This window comes from Psammomys obesus, unplaced genomic scaffold (assembly GCF_907164565.1).
Source record: "Psammomys obesus unplaced genomic scaffold, mPsaObe1.curated_primary_1811, whole genome shotgun sequence".
Lineage (NCBI taxonomy): Eukaryota > Metazoa > Chordata > Mammalia > Rodentia > Muridae > Psammomys > Psammomys obesus.
The window spans coordinates 6,043,383-6,064,487 of record NW_026596073.1 but is presented as its reverse complement, the minus strand read 5'-3'; the positions used below and the strand labels follow the sequence as shown (position 1 = coordinate 6,064,487).

Genomic DNA, 21,105 nt, shown 5'->3' with positions numbered 1-21,105 from the left:
TAAGAATGATTGACTCTAGATCTTCTATGAAAATCTGGCAGAATTTTGCTTGGAATCCACACAGATTTTTTTTTTTTATTTCGGAAAGTTTTTCAATACTGTTTCAATTTATTTGTTATGAGTCTGCATAGATGTTAATCTCTTGGTTTGGTTGAAGTTTGTTTTGGCTGAATTTTAGAAGTCCATGACCTTTACGGCAGGGAGCATGGTAGCAGGCATGGTACTGGAACAGTAGCTGAGAATTCACATCCTGTTCACAAATACAAGGCAAAAGGCTAACTGGGAATAGCCTGGGCTTTTGAAACCTCAAAACCCCAACCCCAGTGACACAACTCTTTTTAAAAAAGCTATAACTCCTAATCCTTCCCAAACAGTTCCACCAACTTCCAACCAAGTATTCAAATACATGAGCTTGTAAGGGCCGTTCTCCTTCAGACCAGTACATTCCACTTCCTGTCCCCATAGGTTTGTAGCCATCTCACAAGACAAAAGGCACTTAGTCCAGTCTCAACATTGCTTAAAAGTCCAAAGCTCAAGGTCTCTTCTAAGATTCAAAGCAAGCTCTTCATTTAAACCCTCTGTAAAATTAAAAAAAAAAAAAAAAAAGCAGATTGTATTTCCAACGTGAATGATGCAGAATATGCATTAACATTCCAAAAAGGAAAAACAGGGCAGAGTTAGCAAATACTAGACCACAGTAAAACCAAAACCCATCAGGGCAAAACCCACCAAATCCTACAACTCTGTGTCTGATGTTAGTGGGCTTAGATGTTTCCAACGTTGCTGATTGCAGCACATTTCTCTGTCTTGTCTCATCACGGTTCTACTCCATGTATGCAGCTCATCTTGGCAGATATACAGCAACTCTGGCATCTCCAACATCTTGAGGTTTTCAATGCAACCCAGGCTTCATCTGTAGCTGGTCATTGCTACTTTATGGGTTCTTCTTTTCCCCATGCTTTATCCCCCCCATTACATCCCCTAACATTAGATAGGAGAGAAACAAATAGAGAGAGGAAGCGATCCCAGAATCTAATTTCTTTCCTTTTATTTCTTCTTTGACCGTGCCTCCAAAGAAACCTCAAACAACCTCCCTAAACAACCAGCAATCATCAACCTTATCTCTTAGAGCGCTGGCATGTATGTACCCTCTGAAAAGTACCCAGAATTCCAAAGATCACACAGTCCCAGAAAGTATCTGCAGCTGGACAAACCATGCTTCTGCTAGAGCATGAGGCAAATTATGGTCAGCTGCTGAGGACAGTCCTAAGCAGAACTACATCTCCAAAACTGGGGTTAAAATGAAAGCACATTCTTATATATTTCTGTGCTTTTATGAAACCGAAATTCCCAAATTCTCAAAAGTGTTACTACATTTGCCTTCACAGCTTCCCTTAACAGCCTCTCCAGACCGCTAAGCAGGGACTCCCCTAAGACATACCTGGCCTTGGTTGCTTCCCTTAACCACAAAGAAAGACTCTACAACCTTTTTACTCCCATATCCTTCATAACTTGTGTTCAATTTTCTTTTTTGTTTTAAAATAGAGACACATAGAGCTATAAGTTTCCTTCAAATGTGTACCATAAGTTTTGCTCATCTGTGTTTTCATTTTCATTGAGTTCCAGGGAATTTTCTATTTCTTTCTTGATTTCTTCTTTGATCCATTCATCATTCAATAACGAGCTATTTAATATCCATGAATTTGTGTACATACTAGAAATTTGTTTGTTGTCAATTTTAAGACTTATTGCATTATGGTCAGATAGGATACATAGTTATTTCAGCCTTACTAAAATTTGTGAAGATTTGTGTCTCAGGATGTCTGTTTTACAGAGGCTTCCATGTTCTGCAGAGTAGAATGTGAACTCTTTATTGTTTGGGTAGAACTTTCTGTAGATATCTGTTCAGTCCATTTCACATATGAAGCCATTTAATTCTAATATTTCTCTGCTTACTTCTTTGTCCAAATGACCTGTCTGTTGGAGAAAGTGGGGTATTTAAATTTCCTACTGTTGGTGACTTGATGCTAATCTTTTTCTTTAATTCCAGAGGTACATTTTTTTTTTTAATAAAATTGGATACACGTGAGTTTGGTGCACAAATTTTAGGATACTACTGTTCTCTTGGTTAACTGATTCGTTAATTAAAATGAAGTATGAAGCATTCCCTCTTTATCTTTTCTCATTAGTTTTAGTATGAAGTCTATTTTGCTAGATATCAGGACAGTGACAACTGCTTATTTTCTGGTCCCATTTGACTGGAGTACTTCTGTCCATTTTTTGACACGAAGTTATTACCTAATTTTAAAGCTGTGTTTCTTGTAAACAACAGGTAGATTTTGTTACTTGATCCATACAGTCAACCTGTGTTTTGAGTGAATAATTGAGGCTATTAATATTTAAAGTTATTATTGAAAGGTATGTGTTAATTGTGGTCATTGGGTTGTCGATTTTTAGTGATGTTATTTGTGTTCTCAGTGGTGCTCAGTAATTATAGCTTTGTTTGTTTTCTTTCTATGGTTGTCCCTCTCTTCAGTTCAAGTGTTTCATTATATCTTTTCTTTAGGTTTTATCTTTTGGATATAAAAATTTTAAGGCTCTTTATATTATGGAAAGTTCTTTTTTTTTTCTTTAACTATGGCAAATAGGTTTTGTGGGTACAATAGTCTAGGTTGATAGTCATGGGCTTTTAAGACATGAAAGCATTGCTCCAGACTTTTCTGGCTTTCCCATTTTCCATTGAAAAAACTAGCTTTTATACTAATGGGGTTTTGTTTATGTGTGTCTTGTGTTTTTCTCTTGTAGCAATCAATATTCTTTCTTTGTTTTGTATACTTGGTGTTTTAACTATGATATGCTATGGGGAATTTCTTTTCTGGTGTTGTCTACTTGGTGTCTTGTGTGTCTCTTATATCTGTGTTGGTGAGTTTTTCCTTAGTTTGAGGAACTTTTCATCTACAATCCTGTTAAAGACTTGTTCTATGCCATTGACTCAAGATTATTCTCCCTCCTCTTTTCTTATAATTCAAAGGTTTAGTCTTTTTATGGTGCCCCACATTTCCTATATGTTCCTTTCCTATTTTTTTTTAACCTGTTGCCTAATTTGCTTATTTTGTGTAAATACTCTACGTTTTCTTTCAGTACCACTAGTCTACCTTCTCCTTGATTCATTCTACTTGGGCTTGCTACATCAGCTTTGGATTTTTAGATTCCATCTTCATTTCAGCTCAAGTTCTCTTCAGTGCCTCTCTTTATTTAGTATTCGGTGTTCTGTGTGATTGTTATGTCTGTGTGTGCATGTCCTTCCTTAATTTAGAGAAGTTTTCTTCTATGATCTTGTTGAAGATCCATTCTATGCTATTGACATAAGACTGTCAAATTCTGGATAATCTTCACCATGGCCATCAGACGTACATTGGTGTTTTCTGTTTTTGTTTTTGCATCACTTAGGCATTTATGTTAAGTTCACTCTCTTTATGTTCATTGAGCTATTTCTTTGTGTCTTCTTTACACTCCTTGAATTCTTTGAGAAAGTTTATACTTGTTCTTTTAAATTCTGTGTCTTAGAGTTCATGTAGGTCATTCTCACTGGCAAACATTTCTATAGGTCTGGTGGAGTTGGAAATAAGGGAGTTACTGCTTTGATCTTTTATATATATATATATATATATATATATTGTGTGTGTGTGTGTGTGTATGTGTGTACTATACATGTGAACTTCTTTTGTTAGTTCTGTATCTGATGTTGAGAGTAAAAGTTGAGGCAGAATACAACAGGTTGGGCCTAAGACTGGATATGTCTTAGGTGGAAGGAATTCAGACATACACAGGGGCTGGCCTGGCCTACAGGATGTTAGTCCTGGCCCAAACCTCAAGTTTAGGGGTAGATCTCAGGTTGGAAAAGGTGTGTGGGAGGGAGGATCAGGCTGAGTAATCCTACAGGTGCCTGGAGCAGGATGTGAAGGATCTAAGTAGGGAGATTAGACTTTGGTACCAGAGGGGACTGTAGATTGGAGCACATGGCACTTGTCCTAGCCAAAGCATGAAAGTAGAGATCCACACACGGGGTTGTCCAAAATGGGCCTAGGGACTGTAGGTGGGACTTGGGCTAGATCTGGGAAGTTGAGATGGGTAGATAGAAAGAAATATCTGACAGATTAACCCAGCTAGAACAGAAAAAAGAAGGTATGATATCTGGCTAGGTGAAGAAATTGGAATTGATTTAGTTTCTTCCCTGTCTTAAACATTAAAATTTATATTTCTAAAAGTTTGGGTTTTTTCATTAAATTTATTTAATTCTTTATTCATTACAGTTTATTAACTTTGTATCCAGCTGTAGCTCCCTCCCTCATCCCCTCCCAATCACCACTCCCTCCCTCCTCTTCTCCCATGCTCCTCTCCAAGTACACTGATGGGAGAAGGTCCTCCTCCCCTTCCACCTGACCCTAGTCTATCAGGTCTCATCAGGACTGTCTGTATGGTCTTCCTCTGTGGCCTGGTAAAGCTGCTCACTCCTCAGGAGGAGGTGATCAAAGACCCATGACCTGACATCATGTCCAAGACAGTCCCTATTCCCATTGCTAGAGAACCCTCTTAGACGCTAAGCTGCCATGGGCTACATCTGTGCAGGGGTTCTAGGTTATCTCCACGAATGGTCCTTGTTTGGAGTATCAGTCTCAGAAAAGATCCCTGGGCCAAGATTTTTTGGTTCTGTTGCTCTCCTTGTAGAGCTCCTGTCTCCTCCAGGTCTTTCTATCCCCCCCTTCTTTCATGAGATTCCCTGCACTCTACCCAAAGTTTGGCTATGAATCTCAGCATCTGCTTTGACACCCTGCTGGGTAGTCTTTCAGAGGCCCTCTGTGGTAAGATTCTGTCCTGTTCCCTGTTTTTTCCCTCCTCTGATGTCTCTCCTATTTGCCTTTCTGAATGAGGGTTTAGCATCTTACCCAGGGTCCTCCTTGATTAGCTTCTTTAGGTGTACAGATTTTACTATGATTATACTATATTATATATCTAATATCCACTTAAAAGTGAGTATATATCATGTGTGTCCTTTCTGCTTCTAGAATACCTTACTCAGGATGATCTTCTCTAGTTCCCACCATTTGCCTGCAAATGTCATGATTTCCTTGTTTTTAATTGCTGAATAGCATTCCATTGTGTAAATGTACCACAATTTCTGTATCCATTTCTCAGCTGAGGAACATCTGAGTTGTTTCCAGTTTCTAACTATTACAAATAAGGCTACTATGAACATGGTTGAACAAATGTCCTTGTTATATACTTGAGCATCTTTTGGATATATGCCTAAGAATGATATAGCTGGATCTTGGGGAAGTGCTATTCCTAATTGTCTGAGAAAGCACCAGATTGATTTCCAAAGTGATTGTACAAGTTTACATTCCCACCAGCAATGGAGGAGGGTTCCCTTTTCTCCACATCCTCTCCAGCATGTATTGTCACTTGAGTTTTTGATCTTAGCCATTATGATAGATGTAAGGTGAAATTTCAGGGTAGTTTTGTTTTGCATTTCCCTGATGACTAAGGATGTTGAGCATTTCTTTAAGTGTTTGTCTGCCATTCAATATTCCTCTATTGAAAATTCTCTGTTAGCGCTGTACCCCCATTTTTTTCATTGGATTACTTAATTTATTGCTGGTTAACGTCTTTAGTTCTTTAAATATTCTGGACATTGGCTCTCTGTCAGACATAGGGTTCGTGAAGATCCTTTCCCAGTCTGTAGGCTGTCCTTTTGTTCTGACGACAGTGTCCTTTGCTTTACAAAAGCTTTTCAGTTTCATGAGGTCCAATTGTCTGTTGATCTTAGAGCCTGTGCTGTTGGTGTTCTGTTCAGGAAGTTGTCTCCTGTGTCAAAGAGTTCAAGGCTCTTCCCCACTTTTTCTTTTTAACAGGTTTAATGTGTCTGGTTTTATGTTTAGGTCTTTGATTTACTTGGACTTTAGTTTTGTGCAGGGTGATATGAATCTATTTGCATTTTTCTACATGTAGACATCTAGTTAGACTAGCACCATTTGTTGAAGATGTTATCTTTTTTCCATTGTATGGTTTTGGAATCTTTGTCAAAAATCAGGAGTCCATTAGTGTGGGGGTTTATTTCTGGGTCTTCTATTCAATTCCATTGATCCACAAGCCAGTTTATACGCCAGTACCATGCAGTTTTTATTACTGTTGTTCTATACTACAGCTTGAGATCAGGGATGGAGATACCTCCAAAAGTTCTTTTATTGTAGAGGATTGTTTTAGCGATTCTAGGTTTCTTGTTATTCCATAAGAAATTGAGAGGTTTTTTTCAAGGTCTGTAAAGAATTGTGTTGGTAACTTCATGGGAATTGCATTGTATCAGTAGAGTGCTTTTGGTAAGATGGCCATTTTTACTATGTTAATTCTGCCCAAGCCATGAGCATGGGAGATCTTTCCATCTTTTCATATCTTCTTCTATTTCTTTCTTCAAAGAATGGAATTTTTTTTATACAAGTCTTTGACTTGCTTGGTTAGAGTTACACTTTATGTCCTTTGTGGCTATTGTGAAGGGTATTGTTTTCCTAATTTCTTTCTCAGCCCATTTGTCTTTTGTATACAGGAGTAATACTGATTTTTTTGTAGTTAATTTTATATGCAGCCACTTGGCTGAAGGTGTTTATCAGCTGTAGGAGTTCCCTGGCAGAATTTTGGGGTCACTCATATATACTATTATATCAATTGCAAATAGTGATACTTTGACTTCTTCCTTTCTTAACTGAATCCCCTTGATCTCCTTTAATTGTTTTATTGTCTGGCAAGGACTTCAAGAACTATGTTGAAGAGAAATGGAGAGATTGTGCAGTCTTGCCTTGTCTCTGATTTTAGTGGGATTTATTTCAGTTTCTCTTCGTTTAGTTTGATGGTGGCTATAGGCTTGCTGGATACTGCCTTTACTATGTTTAGGTATGTACCTTGTATCCCTGATCTCTCCAGGACTTTAAACATAAATGAATGTTGGATTTTATCAAATGCTCTTTCTGCATCAAAGGAGATTATCATGTGGCTTTTTTTTTCTTTCAGTCTGTTTGCATGGTGGATTGCATTAGTGGATTTCTGTATATTGAACCACCCCTGCATACCTGGAATGAAACCTGGTTGGCCATAGTGAATGATATCTTTGATGTGTTCTTGGATTTGGTTTGAGAGTATTTTGTTGAGTATTTTTGCATCAATGTTCATAAGGGAGGCTGGCCTGAAATTCTCTTTCTTTGTTGGGTCTTTGTGAGGTTTTAGGTACCAAAGTGACTGTGACTTCACAGAATGAGTTTGGTAATTCTCCTTCTGCTTCTATTTTGTGGAATAGTTTGAAGAGTATTAATGTTAGCTCTTCTTTGAGGGTCTGGTAGAATTCTGTGCTGAAACCATCTGGTCCTGGGTTTTTTTTGGATGGGAGACTTTTGATAACAGCTTCTATTTCCTTAAGGGATATAAAACTATTTAATTTTTACACCTGGACTTGATTCAGCTTTGGTAAGTGGAATCGATCAAGAAAATTATCCATTTCATTTAGATTTTCAAATTTTGTGGCATATAGGCTTTTTAAGTAAGACCTGATGATTGTTTGAATTTCCTCGATGTCTGTTGTTATGTCCCCCTTTTTGTTTCTGGTTTTATTGATTTGGATAGTGTCTCTCTGCCTTTTAGTTGGTTTGGCTAAGGGTTTATCTATCTTGTTAATTTTCTCAAAGAACCAGGTCTTGGTTTCATTGATTCTTCAGATTGTTTTCTTTGTTTCTGAGTTATTTATTTTAGCCATGAGTTTGATTATTTCCAGCCAACTACTCCTCTTGGTTGTGTCTTGCTTCTTTTTTATCTAGGCCTTTCAGGTGAGCAATTAAATTGCTTGTAGGAGATATTTCAAATTTCTTCTTGAAGGCACTTAGTGCTATGAACTTTCCTCTTGACACTGCTTTCACTGTGTCCCAAAAGTTTGAGTATGTGTGCCTTCATTTTCATTGAATTCTAGGAAGTCTTTATTTTTTTCTTTATTTCTTCCCTGATCCAGCTATCATTGAGTAGGGAGTCAGTCAGTTTCCATGTGTATGTAGGTTTTTGCAATTTCTGTTGTTGTTAAGGTCCAGCTTTAGTCCATGGTGGTCAGATAGGATACAAGGGATTATTTCAATCTTCTTGTATCTGTTGAGGCTTGCTTTGTGACCAATTATATGGTCTATTTTGGTGAAGGTTCCATGAGGTTCTGAGAAGAATGTAAATTCTTTTGTGTTTGGGTTAAAGGTTCTATTACATACATTTGATTCATGGTTTTTTGTTTAATTTCTGTTTTATTGACCTGTCCTTTGTTGGAAGTGGGGTGGTGAAGTCTCCCACTTTTAATGTTTGGGGATCTATGTGTGGTTTAAGTTTAATTAATGTTTCTTTTACAAATGTGGGTGTCCTTGTATTTGGGGCATAGATGTTCAGGATTGTGATGTCTTCTTAGATGTTCAGGATTGTGATGTCTTCTTTGTGGAATTTTCCTTTGATGAGTACGAAGTGACCTTCCCCATCTCTTTTGATTAATTTTGGTTGACAATCTATTTTATTAGATATTAGAATAGCTGCTCCTCCTTGCTTCTTGGGTCCATTTGCTTGGAAAACCATCTTCCAGCCCTTTACTCTCAGGTTATGTCTATCTTATGACTTAGGTGTGTTTCTTGAGTGCAACAGATTGTTGGGTCTTGTTTATGCATCCATACTGTTAGTCTGTGTCTTTTTATTGGAGAGTTAAATGCATTGATGTTGAGAGAGATTAATGACCAGTGGCTGTTAGATGCTTTGATTTTGCTGTTGGTTATATTACTGTGTTTCTGTGCTTGGCTACTTTTTTAATTTTTAATTATTTTATTTTTATTATTAGTTACACTTTATTAACTCTGTATCCCAGCTGTATCCCGCTCTCTCATTCCCTCCCAATTCCACCCTCCCTTTCTCATCTCCTCTCTGCCCCTTTCCAAGTCCACTGATAGGAGAGGACCTCCTCCCCTTTCATTTGACCCTGTTTTATCAGGTATCTTCAGGACTGGCTGCAAAGTTCTCCTCTGTGGCCTAGCAGGACTGCTCCTCCCTTGGGGGGGGGGGGTGGAAAGGTCAAAGAGCCTGCCATTGAGTTCCTGTCAGAAATAGTCCCTGTTCCCCTTATTAGGTAAAACCAATTGGTTACTGAGCTACCACAGGCTACTTCTGAGCAGTTCTAGGTTATATCCATATGTGGTCCTTGGTTGGAGTATCAATCTAAGAAAAGACCCCTGTGCCCAGATATATTTGGTTCTTGTGGAGCTCCTATCCTTTCCACGTCATACTAACTCCCACTTCTTTCATATGATTCCCTGCACTCTGTCGGAGATTTGGTTATGAGTCTTAGTATTTGCTCTGATACACTGCTAGGTAGAGTCTTTCAGAGGCCCTCTGCGGTAGGCTCATGTCCGGTTACTTGTTTTCTCCTATGTGTTTGGCTACTTTTAATTTTACTGTAGTGAGGTTATTTTTTCCTGTTTTCCTGAATGTATTTAGCTTTTCTGGGTTGTATTTTTCCTTCTAGTATCTTCTATAACAGTGGATTTGTGGATAGATATTGTTTAAATTTGTTTTTGTCATTGAATATCTTGTTTTCTCCATCTATGATGCCTGAGAGTTTTGCTGGGTATAGTAGCCTGGGCTGACATCTGTGTTCTCTTTGGTCTGCATGATATCTGTCCATGCCCTTCTGGCTTTCATAGTTTCTGTTGAGAAATCAAGTATGATTCTGATGGGTTTGCCATTATATGTTACTTGGCCTTTTTCCCTTTTTCCCTTGCAGCTTTTGGTATTTTTTCTTTGTTTTTGTATACTTACTGTTTCGATTGTGGCAGGAGGATTTTGTTTTCTGGTCTAATTTATTAGGTGTTCTGCAGTCCTCTTGTATGTTTATAGGCCTCTCCTTTAAGTTGGAGAAATTTTCTTCTGATTTTGTTGAAAATATTTTCTGAGCCTTGGAGACAGGAATCTTCTTTTTTCTCTATTCCTATTTTTCTTAGGTTTTGTCTTTTCATGTTGTCTTGGACTTCTTGGACGGTCTGTGTTAGGAAATTTTTAGATTTAACATTTTCTTTGACAGATACATCGATTTCTTCCATTGTATCTTCCACACCTGAGATTCTTTCCTCCATCTCTTGTAGTCTATTGGTTATACTTACCTCTGTAGTTCCTGTTTTCTTCCCTAAGTTCTTCCTCTCCATGATTTTCTACCTTTGTATTTTCTTTAATTTTTCCAATTTTATCTTCAGATCTTGAGCTGTTTTGTTGATTTACTTCACCTGTCTGACTATATTTTCCTGTTTTTCCTTCAATTTCTTCAGCTGTTTGTTTGAACATTCCTCTGTTCCTTTTTTTTTTTTTTCAGTGATTTAATATTTTCCTCTCTGAAAGCCACACACTATTTGGCTGCATCATCCTGTATTTCTTTACAGATGGCCATAATCTGTTTGACTTTATCTTCCTCTAATTCTTTACTCATTTTATTTGTTTCCCCCATTATCCTCTTCATAAGCATATATGTAAAGACATCTACATGAATTTCACTTATGATAGGGTGTCCAGGGCTGCTTGCCCTTGGATAACTGGGTTCTGGAGATGCCATATTGCTTTGTCTTTTTTTGGTTGAGCTTTTATGCAGGCTTCTATCCATCAGGCTCTCAGGTGTTGGCTGTTAGTTTCTGGTGCCTCCTGGAATCCGGTGGTGGGGAGAATCCCCTTATCAGGAAGATGTTTTTTTTTTGTTTGTTTGTTTGTTTGTTTTGTTTTTGTTTTTTTTCCTGAAGGAGGCCTCCTCAGCTTTTTGGGTATGGTCACCAAATGGCCATTGCTTCTCAGGAATTGCCACAGCTCACCTCAGGCATATGGACCTGAGTGGTAACTGTGGCTTTTGGTAGTAAGGGAGGCTCTCCTCTCACTAGGAGAAGTCCTAGAGACAGCTGCCCTGCTGATGGGTTTCTTGCTCTAAATTTAGTGAGCTGCTGCTGCTGTTGCTCTTACACTGTGTTGGCTGGGCACAGCCCTCATGAAGATCCAGGGAGTCCCGCGGTTTGGTCAGTTTACCTAGAGATAACTGGTTGCACTTTGGAGTAGTATCTGGGAGCTGATCCTGCGGATCTCAGGCTTCTGTAGGTCTGTGGTTGGAGCTCTGTGCCCCAGTACCTAAGCAGTTATCAGTGACACGTGAGTGCAACACTCTTATGTGCTGCAGGAGGCTAGAGCCTGGAGACTGTGGGAACCCAGAAACTTTTACAGAGCTGGGTGTCCTGAGGATGGACTGAGTTTCCCCCACCATGGGGTTTCCTCCTGACAGGGAGAGCCAGTCTGTAGTGTTCTGGGGTCTACATCAGTCTGTGATGGTGAGTGAGTAGAGCCTGTAGGCACAGGCAAGTGGCTCCACACTGGTGACTGGGTGCATGCAGGAACCCGGGAACTTTTCACAAGAACTTTTTGTGGATCAGGAGGAGGTCATTTGAGTGCCCTGAGGTCAGACCTAATGCTTCCCTCACCATCGGGTTTCCTCCTGACAGGGAAGCCCAGTCTTTGGTGCCCTGGGGCCCACAGTGCTGTCTGAGACAGTGAGTTGGGGTGCAGGCAGGTCTCTAGGCTCGTGGCTGAGTGCCTTCCAGACCTCAGGATATTTTCCAGGGCTTGTCTGGATGACCGATGTCCATCCTGATTGCTTCCTTCACCGTGGGGTTTTCTCTCAACTGGAAATCTGTTTCTGGTATTGTGGTGCCCACAGTTCAGGCTGGAATGATGATCAGAACACACTGGTGTGTGGCTCTGGGCTGGCTACCAAGCACCTGCTGGGACTCGGAAACTCTTCCAGGGTTTAGATGGGTGAAAGGATCTGATTGTTTCTCACATCGTGGGGTTTCCTCTCACCTGGGAAACACAATCATTGTTCTTTTCGGCCCAGAGTTCGGTCTGTTGGTCTCTGTGCAGTCACTGCTCTCCTGCTCTGCAAACACAGTGTCTTCCCGGCGCTGCCATATTGGAACACCCAAGTTTGTTTCTTTTAACTATTTTTTTTCTTTTTTGTTTTTAATAAGATCTCATTATGTAGCCATGGATGGCCTGGAACTCAACATGTATACAAGGATGTCTTCAATCACAGAAATCCATCTGCCTTTACCTCCCAAATGCTAAAATGAAAAGTGTGCATCACCACAGCCAGCTGTTAACATTTTAAGTAAAGATACCTAGTATATCTAATCCTTTATTTAGCTTCTAAAGCATGTGAAACCCAGAAGTAATCATTATTTTTAGTATTTTCACTATTGCGGTATTTGTTAGATGTGTATTCATTTCAATGGATTAATTTTTGCCTTCATTATGACACAGATATCTGTATTCCTAATCATGTTTTTATCGATGTCATTATATACCCAGTATATTGAAGCATATTACCTTGTGATGTATTGGACTTACTGTAAGCTTTATGAATGACAATTACTACTACCTAACTCCTGTGTTGTTTGTTTCGTTATCTACTCTATAAAGAAGGAAGAGGTTATTTTAGCCAATCTCTCTTATTTACTGGATTCTATTCCTCTGGAGGTATGCTCTGTGTGACCCTCTACCTTTAAACTACATTTTTAGAGTGCTCTAAATATAATGTAAAGGGTTAGGGTCTTAAATCTATAACCTATTCTCCTGGCCAGTCATAGCTTGTCAATTCTCTGTTTACTCTGCATCAAATACACTGTTTGGATTTGCTTAGGGACAGATGCCCCAAGAAGATTCCTGAAGTAAGGCCTCATAAAGAAACTTCTCTCTGACTTTTCTCTCCTGGGGTACCTTACCCTATTTCCCTTTCTTTCTTTTCCTATTGACTCTCTCTCTCTCTCTCTCTCTGTCTCTCTGTCTCTCTATCTCTCTACCTTCATGGCTCAATATACCTCTTTGTAACACCAAAAAGAGAGAGAGAGAGAGATAGAAAGAAAGAAAAAGAAAAAGAAAAGAAAAAAATTCTAGCTATGTGCTTATCTGTGCTTAGTGATCTCTGGGGCATAAAGAAGACTTCTAAATAAGGCCAGATAAAGTTATTTTCCTAAAAACAGAATGGATAACTCAGACATAATTTTCTCGGAAAAAAACATAAGATGACTCATAATGCAGAAAGTCTCTAAGAATGCAACACACAGGGACGGAAAACCTAAAAGTCAGAGACAGAATGACAGTGATTGCAGCATTCAGCTCGGCTTTGTTGGAACTGTGTCAAACAGCTTCTGGCTTCAGGACTTTTGACATTTCTGGTAAATATGGCTGTGACAGTTAAGTTTCTTAGAATTTGTTAGATCCTTTGAGTTCCTGCTTTTAAAATATGGGCTATAGAATGAAAGTAGTGACTATTTTAAGGCTAATTATGCTTTACCACTGAATCAAGATATTTTGAATACCAGTCACATATGAATTATGAAATTTCCCTATGTGGATAGTGGACTCAGGCTCTGATCTTGGCCTCTAATTCTTACAGATGGTTCTATCCCGAGCCTGGAGGGTCTCCTCCACACACATGCTGTGTTTAGTACTTTGTGAATAGATGAAGCTCTCTTCCCCATCACCACAGTATTTTGAACATCCTAGTGTTGTTCCTTCTGAATCCTCTGCCCACTTGTTCTTCCTAAACCCTCAGGTCAGATCTTCTCAGCTGTGTGAATCCTTCAAACTATTGCTGGTTTCCCCTCCCCCATCATGATCAGGAGAGTCATAAGGCAATAAGCTTACTTTAGATGCATAGTTCATACACTGTTCCCCTCCCTTTTTTTTTTTTTTTTTTGACTGATTAACTTTTGCTATCTGATACCCAGGATATTAAAAAGACTATTTCTTATACTTTTTCTTCTTGTTTATGTAACTGAAAATAGAAATAAAAATCTGTCCTTGGTATCTACATCTTGACGAGAAGAAGAAATACATTCTGGCTAAGCCTTACTCCTAGATACTTTTCAGAGGCCACAGGAGCAGCAGGAGGAGCTATTTTGTTTGACCAAACTCATTCATCTATTTATGCTGAATTAATGTTTTCAATGTCTTACCAAAATTATTTTGTTATGTTACATCGCTTATTTAATGTCTTATATCGCTCTCAATTTAAAGCACTTCCTCTTTGTATCAGCAGGGTAAAGCACAGTAACTAATACTTATCTGGTACTCAGTAACTTTTGTTTTAATAACTCCATGAACATCCTGAATAGTTAGAAATCTTAACAACAACATGTTGAGCAAGTAGTTTTTATCAGAGATTCAGTGAAGAAGAAAACTTTTGGCTTTGTTTTCAGAACTTCTGTTTGCTCTTTGGTAGCAGGGTGTTTGGTAGCAGGCTGAGTCTTTGTGTTTTCTCCTGTTGTAATGAAAAAAATAACACATTGTCACATATCCCTTTTACCTTAAAACTTTTATGTCACACATGGGGGATTATTCCTCACTGGCACGTAAACTTACATGGAGTATCAACATGGAACCTGGAAGGTTTCTTCTTCACAGAATCTCTGATAAAAGATATTAAATAACTGGAAATAAATCCATCCTTCCTACTAGTTCAACAATTGTACAATGTTGTTTATGTATACATGATTGTTTGCTTAAGAAAAAAATGGGTTTAAAATGTCTTGTATTTGTCATTTACTTATTTAAAGTTGTATTTAACATAAGTAAAAGTTTTAGATCTAGTCCACTTCATAAGACGACTACACTTTAAAGCTATATAATACACTGTCGACATATCTTAACTTCTCAAACCTAAACACATCACAATTTAAATATGCCTAGCCAAGCCTGGGAGATGGATCAATATTTAAGAGCACTTCATTGTGCAAGCAAAATGACTTTACCTGGAATCCCCAGAACTCACATAAAACTCCGGGCATGGCCACATATGATTATAACCCCAGCACGGGCCAGGATGAAGACAGCTTAAGTAGGTTCGATGAGAGACTTCATTTTCAGAGAATATGCTGTAGAACAATCCAGCAGGAACCTGACATCCATTTCTTGCCTGCATTCATGGAAACACCCATGCACCTACACATACACATGAGCCCATCTACCACACGCGCACACACACACACACACACACACACACACACACACACACACACACTGTGCACATGATGGAATATTGTGGTACAAATTCTAGATTCTAAACATTCCTTGAAAATATATACACTTGCAGTTATTCTATTAAGTAACTTTATGGTATGCAAAATGTAAAGGATCCTTTAATAATTAACCTAATCTTATTCTTATTCAATGAGAAACTAAGCTCGGACACAATCTGCCACTCTGAGCTGGATATGTGGTGAGAAGCAAACTCATCTCTTAATCCTCAGCTCACCATGCCCGTTCTTGAACCACAGTGTCTCTCAGGCATTCAAAGATCCATTCACATATGTTCAGCAAAATGATGAATTATAGCTGTACTTCAGCCACGAAAAAAAGTGCTTGTCACAATTTGTGGAATAGAATAATCCATTTTGTTAATGGACTATAAAGTTTAAAAAGTTAGAAAAATATCTTTGGTCACTAGAAAAGATTATTTCATTTTCAAGAAGGATAAATAAAATATCCCCTTCTCTTTTCATTTTGAGAATAGGAAAAATTCCATTCTATCATCGATGCAAGGGACTTGAGATGTTCATCACATCATTAGCTCTTTCTTGTGGCTCATTTTCCGCACAAGGCTTCTTCTTTTGAAATTAATTTTCCTTGAAACTCAAAATATTAAAAATTTCCTGTCTTACCATTGACCTTTTAAATAAACCTCACATATTCTTAATCCATACCAGTCTTATGATTTGATAAATAATTTAAAAGCTGTAAACTTTAAAAGGCACAACCATTTAGCAATACTCTTTTTAAAGAAAAAAGCTAATTATTATTTTCAGTCTTACTCTGAGTTTGATGTTTTTCATAGCACTGACAATGGAGAGAATTAAAATATGTTTCCTAATTTATCTAAAAGAAATTATGATTTTAACAATGTATTATAGTATGATTCAATTATTAAGTTATCTTTTTGGTTTGTGACTTTTTTTCTGTAGAAAAAACATTTAATGCTTATAAAAGCAGCCTTAACAAAATATAACTTAATATGTTAGATATTAGAAGAATGCAGTAAACATATATGCATCATAATTAAGAATACACATATTCTCCAGACTAGTTGTTTATATGGTTTAATATGTTACTTTTTAATTCCTTTCCTTATAGGTAGTTTGGGCCAAAACGTATAAAGTTGGTTGTGCAGTTGTAAATTGTCCTCATCTCTTGGGAAAATCAGCTGCATTTTATGTATGTGATTATATACCAGGGTAAGTTAATTTGCTTTAAAAATGTTCTAAGTTGACTTGGGGAGGGGCATGCATGCAGAAAGGGGACCTGGAGGGGAGGAGGGAGGGGCTTATGGGGGGATACAAAATGAATAAAGTGCAATTAATAAAAGTTAAATAAAAAAATTTAAAAGATGTTCTAAGTTGAAATAAATGCTGTTAACAAATGTTTACAGAGCTAGGTGCGGTGACGCACATCTTTAATTCAAGCACTTCAGAGGCAGAGGAAGTTGGAGCTCTGTGAGTTCCATGCCAGCCTTCTCTACATAATGAGTCCCAGGTCAGGCAGTACTTCATAGAAAGACCCTGTCTCAAAACAACAACAACAACAACTCAAATGTTTACAAGTACGAAATCTTATACTGGGCAGCCCTAAAGTCTTTGATGAAGTTTTCCTTTAAGTTAACCTTACAGGTGAAAATAGAATGATGACAAGAGTATTGCCTAAATGAAAAGCCTCTCCCATGAACTATTTCTATGTAAGAATGGAGATGATGGAAAGTATCCCTCAAGTTTGAAAAATAGAGGCTGGGAAGATGGCTCAGTCCATAAAGTGTTTGTCTTAAAAGCATCAGAACCTGATTTCTGTCCCCAGCACCCATGTAAAAGAACAAGTACCATGGGCATGCCTAAAAATCCAGCACTTCCGGTATGGAATAGGCAGAGTCAGGAGGATCCCTGCTGCTTGAGAGCTTGGCAGTCAAGTCTATCAGTGAGAAACTGTATAAAAAAAATGCTGGAGAGTGACTGAGAAAGACACTGACCGTTGGTTTTTACACACACGCACAAACACACAAACACAGAAGCAAGGGTAATATAAAAGAAAGTGCTGCAAGATGACCTAAATATAAAACACAGAAAGGCTAGCAAACACAGCTCAAATAAAATGAACAACGGGATGAGAAAATGAACGAAATAATTTTTAAGAGCACTATTTTTGAGGAAAGAAGCTCATTTTTTTTTCTTTTTTTATATTACAGTTCGTTCACTTTGTATCCCAGCTGTACCCACTCATTCCTCCCCTCCAAATCGCACCCTTCTTCCCTCATCTCCTCTCATGCCCCTCTCCAAATCCACTGATATGGGAGGATCTACTCCCCTTCCATCTAACCCTAGCTTATCAGATCTCATCAGGACTGGCTGCATTGTCTTCCCCCGTAGCCTGGTAAAGCTGCTCCCCACTCAAGGGGGAGTGATCAAAGAGACATTCACTAAGTTCATGTCAAAGACCATCATTGTTCCTATCAGTAGGGAACCCAATTGGAGACTGTGCTGCCATGGGCTACATCTGTGCAGGGGTTCTAAGTTATCTCCATTCATGGTCCTTGGTTGGAGTATCAGTCTCAGAAAAGACACCTGGGCCCAGATTTTTTGGTTCTGTTGCTCTCCTTGTAGAGCTCCTGTCCTCTCCAGGTCTTTCTATCTCCCCCTTCTTTCATAAGATTCCCTGCATTCTGCCCAAAGTTTGGCTGTGAGCCTCAGCATCTGCTTTGATACCGTGCTGGGTAGTATTTCAGAGGCCCCCTGTGGTAGGATCCTGTCCTGTTCCCTGTTTTCTCCTTCTTCCAATGTCCATCCCGTTTGCCTTTCTGAGTGAGGATTAAGCATCTTACCCAGGGTCCTCCTTCTTGGTTAGCTTCTTTAGATATACAAATTTTAGTATAATTATTCCATATTATATATCTAACATCCACTTATAAGCAAGTATATGCCATGTGTGTCTTTCTGCTTCTGGGTTACTTCACTCAGGATGATATTCTCTAGTTCCCACCATTTGCCTGCAAATGTCATGATTTCCTTGTTTTTAATTGCTGAGTCATATTCCATTGTGTAAATGTAATACAATTTAAGGGACATCTTGGTTGTCCCTTACAAGTAAAGCTGCTATGAACATGGTTGAGCAAATATCCTGGTTGTGTACTTGAGCATATTTTAGATATATGCCCAGGAGTGGTATAGCTGGATCTTGAGGTAGCACTATTCCTAATTGTCTGAGAACGTGCCAGACTGATTTCCAAAGTGGTTATACAAGGTGTTAATAAATTTAAGAAGATTGAAATAATAGAGTATATTGTCTGACCACAGTGTAATCACTGACAAGTCAATAGCAGAATAGCCCTTAGAACTTTCAACATAAACACACTTATAGATGAACTGTGAATCAGAGAAGGTATCACATGGAAACTAGTATTTGAACTGAATGGGGGGAAAATGAAAACAAAACAAAACAAAAGCAGTGTTTAGAATTTCATTAAAGCAATGAAGGTTACAATGGACATGAGGAATGCTTTACAGTTAATGACTTCACCCGTGGTGGGGGCTCTCTGTAAACACCACATCCAGCCGTGTGTCCATCCATGGGAAGAAGAAAGAAAATCGGGTTCAACAGGACACAGTAGCCAGTGTTGGTTCAAACATCAAGAATCTGATGCTCTGTTGTTTATTTTAGCAATATGCAAGCACAGTATAATTTGGGGGAAGTTTTCTAGTAATAATTAACTCAATCCCATGTGTACAACAAAGCTTAAGTGATTTCACCCAAACTCTTTTTTAATTATTTTTATTTTTATAAATTACAGTTTTTTAACTTTGTATCCCCCCTCCATACCTTCCTCCCTCCTCCTCTCCCAATCCCACCCTCCCTCTTCCCCACCTGTGTTCCTTTCCCAGTACACTGAAAAGGGTGGTCCTCCTCCCCTTCCCTCTGACCCTGTTCTATCAGGTCTCATCAGGAGTGGATGCATTGTCTTCTTCTGTGGCCTGGTAAGGCTGCTCCCCCCTCAGAGGGAGGTAATCAAAGAGCAGGCCAATCAGTTCATGTCAGAGACACTCCCTGTCCCCATTACTATGGAGGCCACTTGGATACTGAACTGCCATAGATGCTCAATCCCCATTCAGAAAGGCAAAATGGATGGACATCAGAGGAAGGAGAAAACAAGGAACAGGACAGGAGCCTACCACAGAGGGCCTCTGAAAGGCTCTAACCTTCAGGGTATTGAGGCAGATGTTGAGACTCATAGCCAAACTTTGGGCAGAGTATAGGAAATCTCATGAAAGAAGTAGGAGATAGTAAGACCTGGAAAGGACAGGAGCTCCACAAGGACAGCAACAGATCCAAAAAGTCTGGGCACAGGGGCCTTTTCTAAGACTGATAATCCAGCCAAGGACCACTCATGGAGATGGCCTGGAACCCCTGCACGGAGGTAGTCTATGGCAGTTCAGTCAACCAAACTCTTGTAAAGTACAAGGGACAACTCTTCCATAAAGATAGGCCCTACAGATTAACTGGGAAAGCAGGCTAATGTAAACAATGTTCCTAATAAGGGTCTAGAGGAGGCTAGGTCTGAGATAAACATGAGTCTGGGGAGCATGGCCTGGCCAAAAGATATTGCAGAGGTCACAAGTATTGACGACCTCCATTCCCAGACTTCTGTGTCAACAGGTTATACATCTCTTCCCTTAAAGAGACAACTCTGTGTTGAACATGCCTGCTTTCCTTAGTGCTTGTTTGTGAGCCCAAGGACCTCTGTGTCTCCTATAAACCACCTAAGAACCACCTCAGGGGAAGGGCATTTCAGCCCAAAGTAAACAGAATTCATTAAATAATAAAACAAACAAAATAATAACAAAAGCGAAAATCAACAAAAAGCCAAAGCTTTCTCAAACCACTCTGAGTAGGAAGAAAAAGATAGACATCAACAATATTAAGAAATTATATTTTACATATAATATATTTTACATATAACATAACAGGAATGATATATTTAAGTCCACAAATTTAATAGCCTGGGTTAAATGACAAAGTTTCTTAAAATATACAAGTTACAAGGGAGAACAAAACTAAAGCAATGGACGAGACACTATGGCTCAGAAGCACAGACATAAAAATGCTCAACAAAATTTCTCGATTTAATACAACTTTGTAGTAAAATCATAGTGTACCTTACCTGAGAGTGAGAAGATTTTCAGTATAAAAGGCTGATTTAAAGATTCTGAAATACAAAGGGTCAGATCAAAGGGGAGGAGGTCCTCCCCAATCAGTGGACTTGGGAAGGGGGAGGAGATGAGGGAGGGACGGTAAGATTGGGAGGGAATGAGGAAGCAGGATATAGCTGGGATACAGAGTTAATAAAATGTAACTAATAATAATAATAAAAGAGAAATCAACTGAAAAAATATTCTGAAATACTAAATTGATTCACTACATTAATCACCATGAAAATGAGAATCATATAACCATTTTGATAGACTCAGAGAAAAACACTCATTCCTGGTTGTTAGAAATAAGTTTGGACTCAACCCTAAACAAGATGTTTCCTTCAAATCCCTGCCCTCAGGGCTCAGGAAATCCTAGAAAAGAGAAGGCAGAAAGACTCTAAGAGCCAGAGGAAGTGGAGGACACCAAGAAAGCAAGGCCTTCTAAATCAATATGAGCAAAGTCAAAGCTCCTATGAACTCACAGAAACTGGGGGGGCATTCCCAGGACATGTGTAGCTCCACGCTGCCTAGGATTCTGGAGCTGAAAGAAGTGGACACACTTCTTTCTGTTCGTTTTGTCCTGTTCTGATGTGTCCGGTTTTTGTTTAATCTTATTTATTTTATTATTATCTCTTAGAAACCTGTTTGTTGTCTAATGAGAGACATGTGGATCCCGGTGGAAGGGGACCTGGAGAGGGGTGGAGTAAACGGAGTAAAATAAAAGCGGGGGGGGGGGGGG

The 21,105-nt window shown here is 38.8% G+C and overlaps 1 protein-coding gene across 1 annotated transcript in view; it reads left to right on the top strand.

Moving 5' to 3' along the window:
- Nucleotides 1–21,105, top strand: part of Glipr1l1 (GLIPR1 like 1) — a 32,285-nt gene that overhangs the window by 8,214 nt on the left and 2,966 nt on the right. Inside the window, exon 3 of the mRNA XM_055626195.1 lies at nucleotides 16,270–16,370. Coding sequence (XP_055482170.1) covers nucleotides 16,270–16,370 — 101 coding nt within the window. The remainder of the gene's footprint in view (nucleotides 1–16,269; nucleotides 16,371–21,105) is intronic.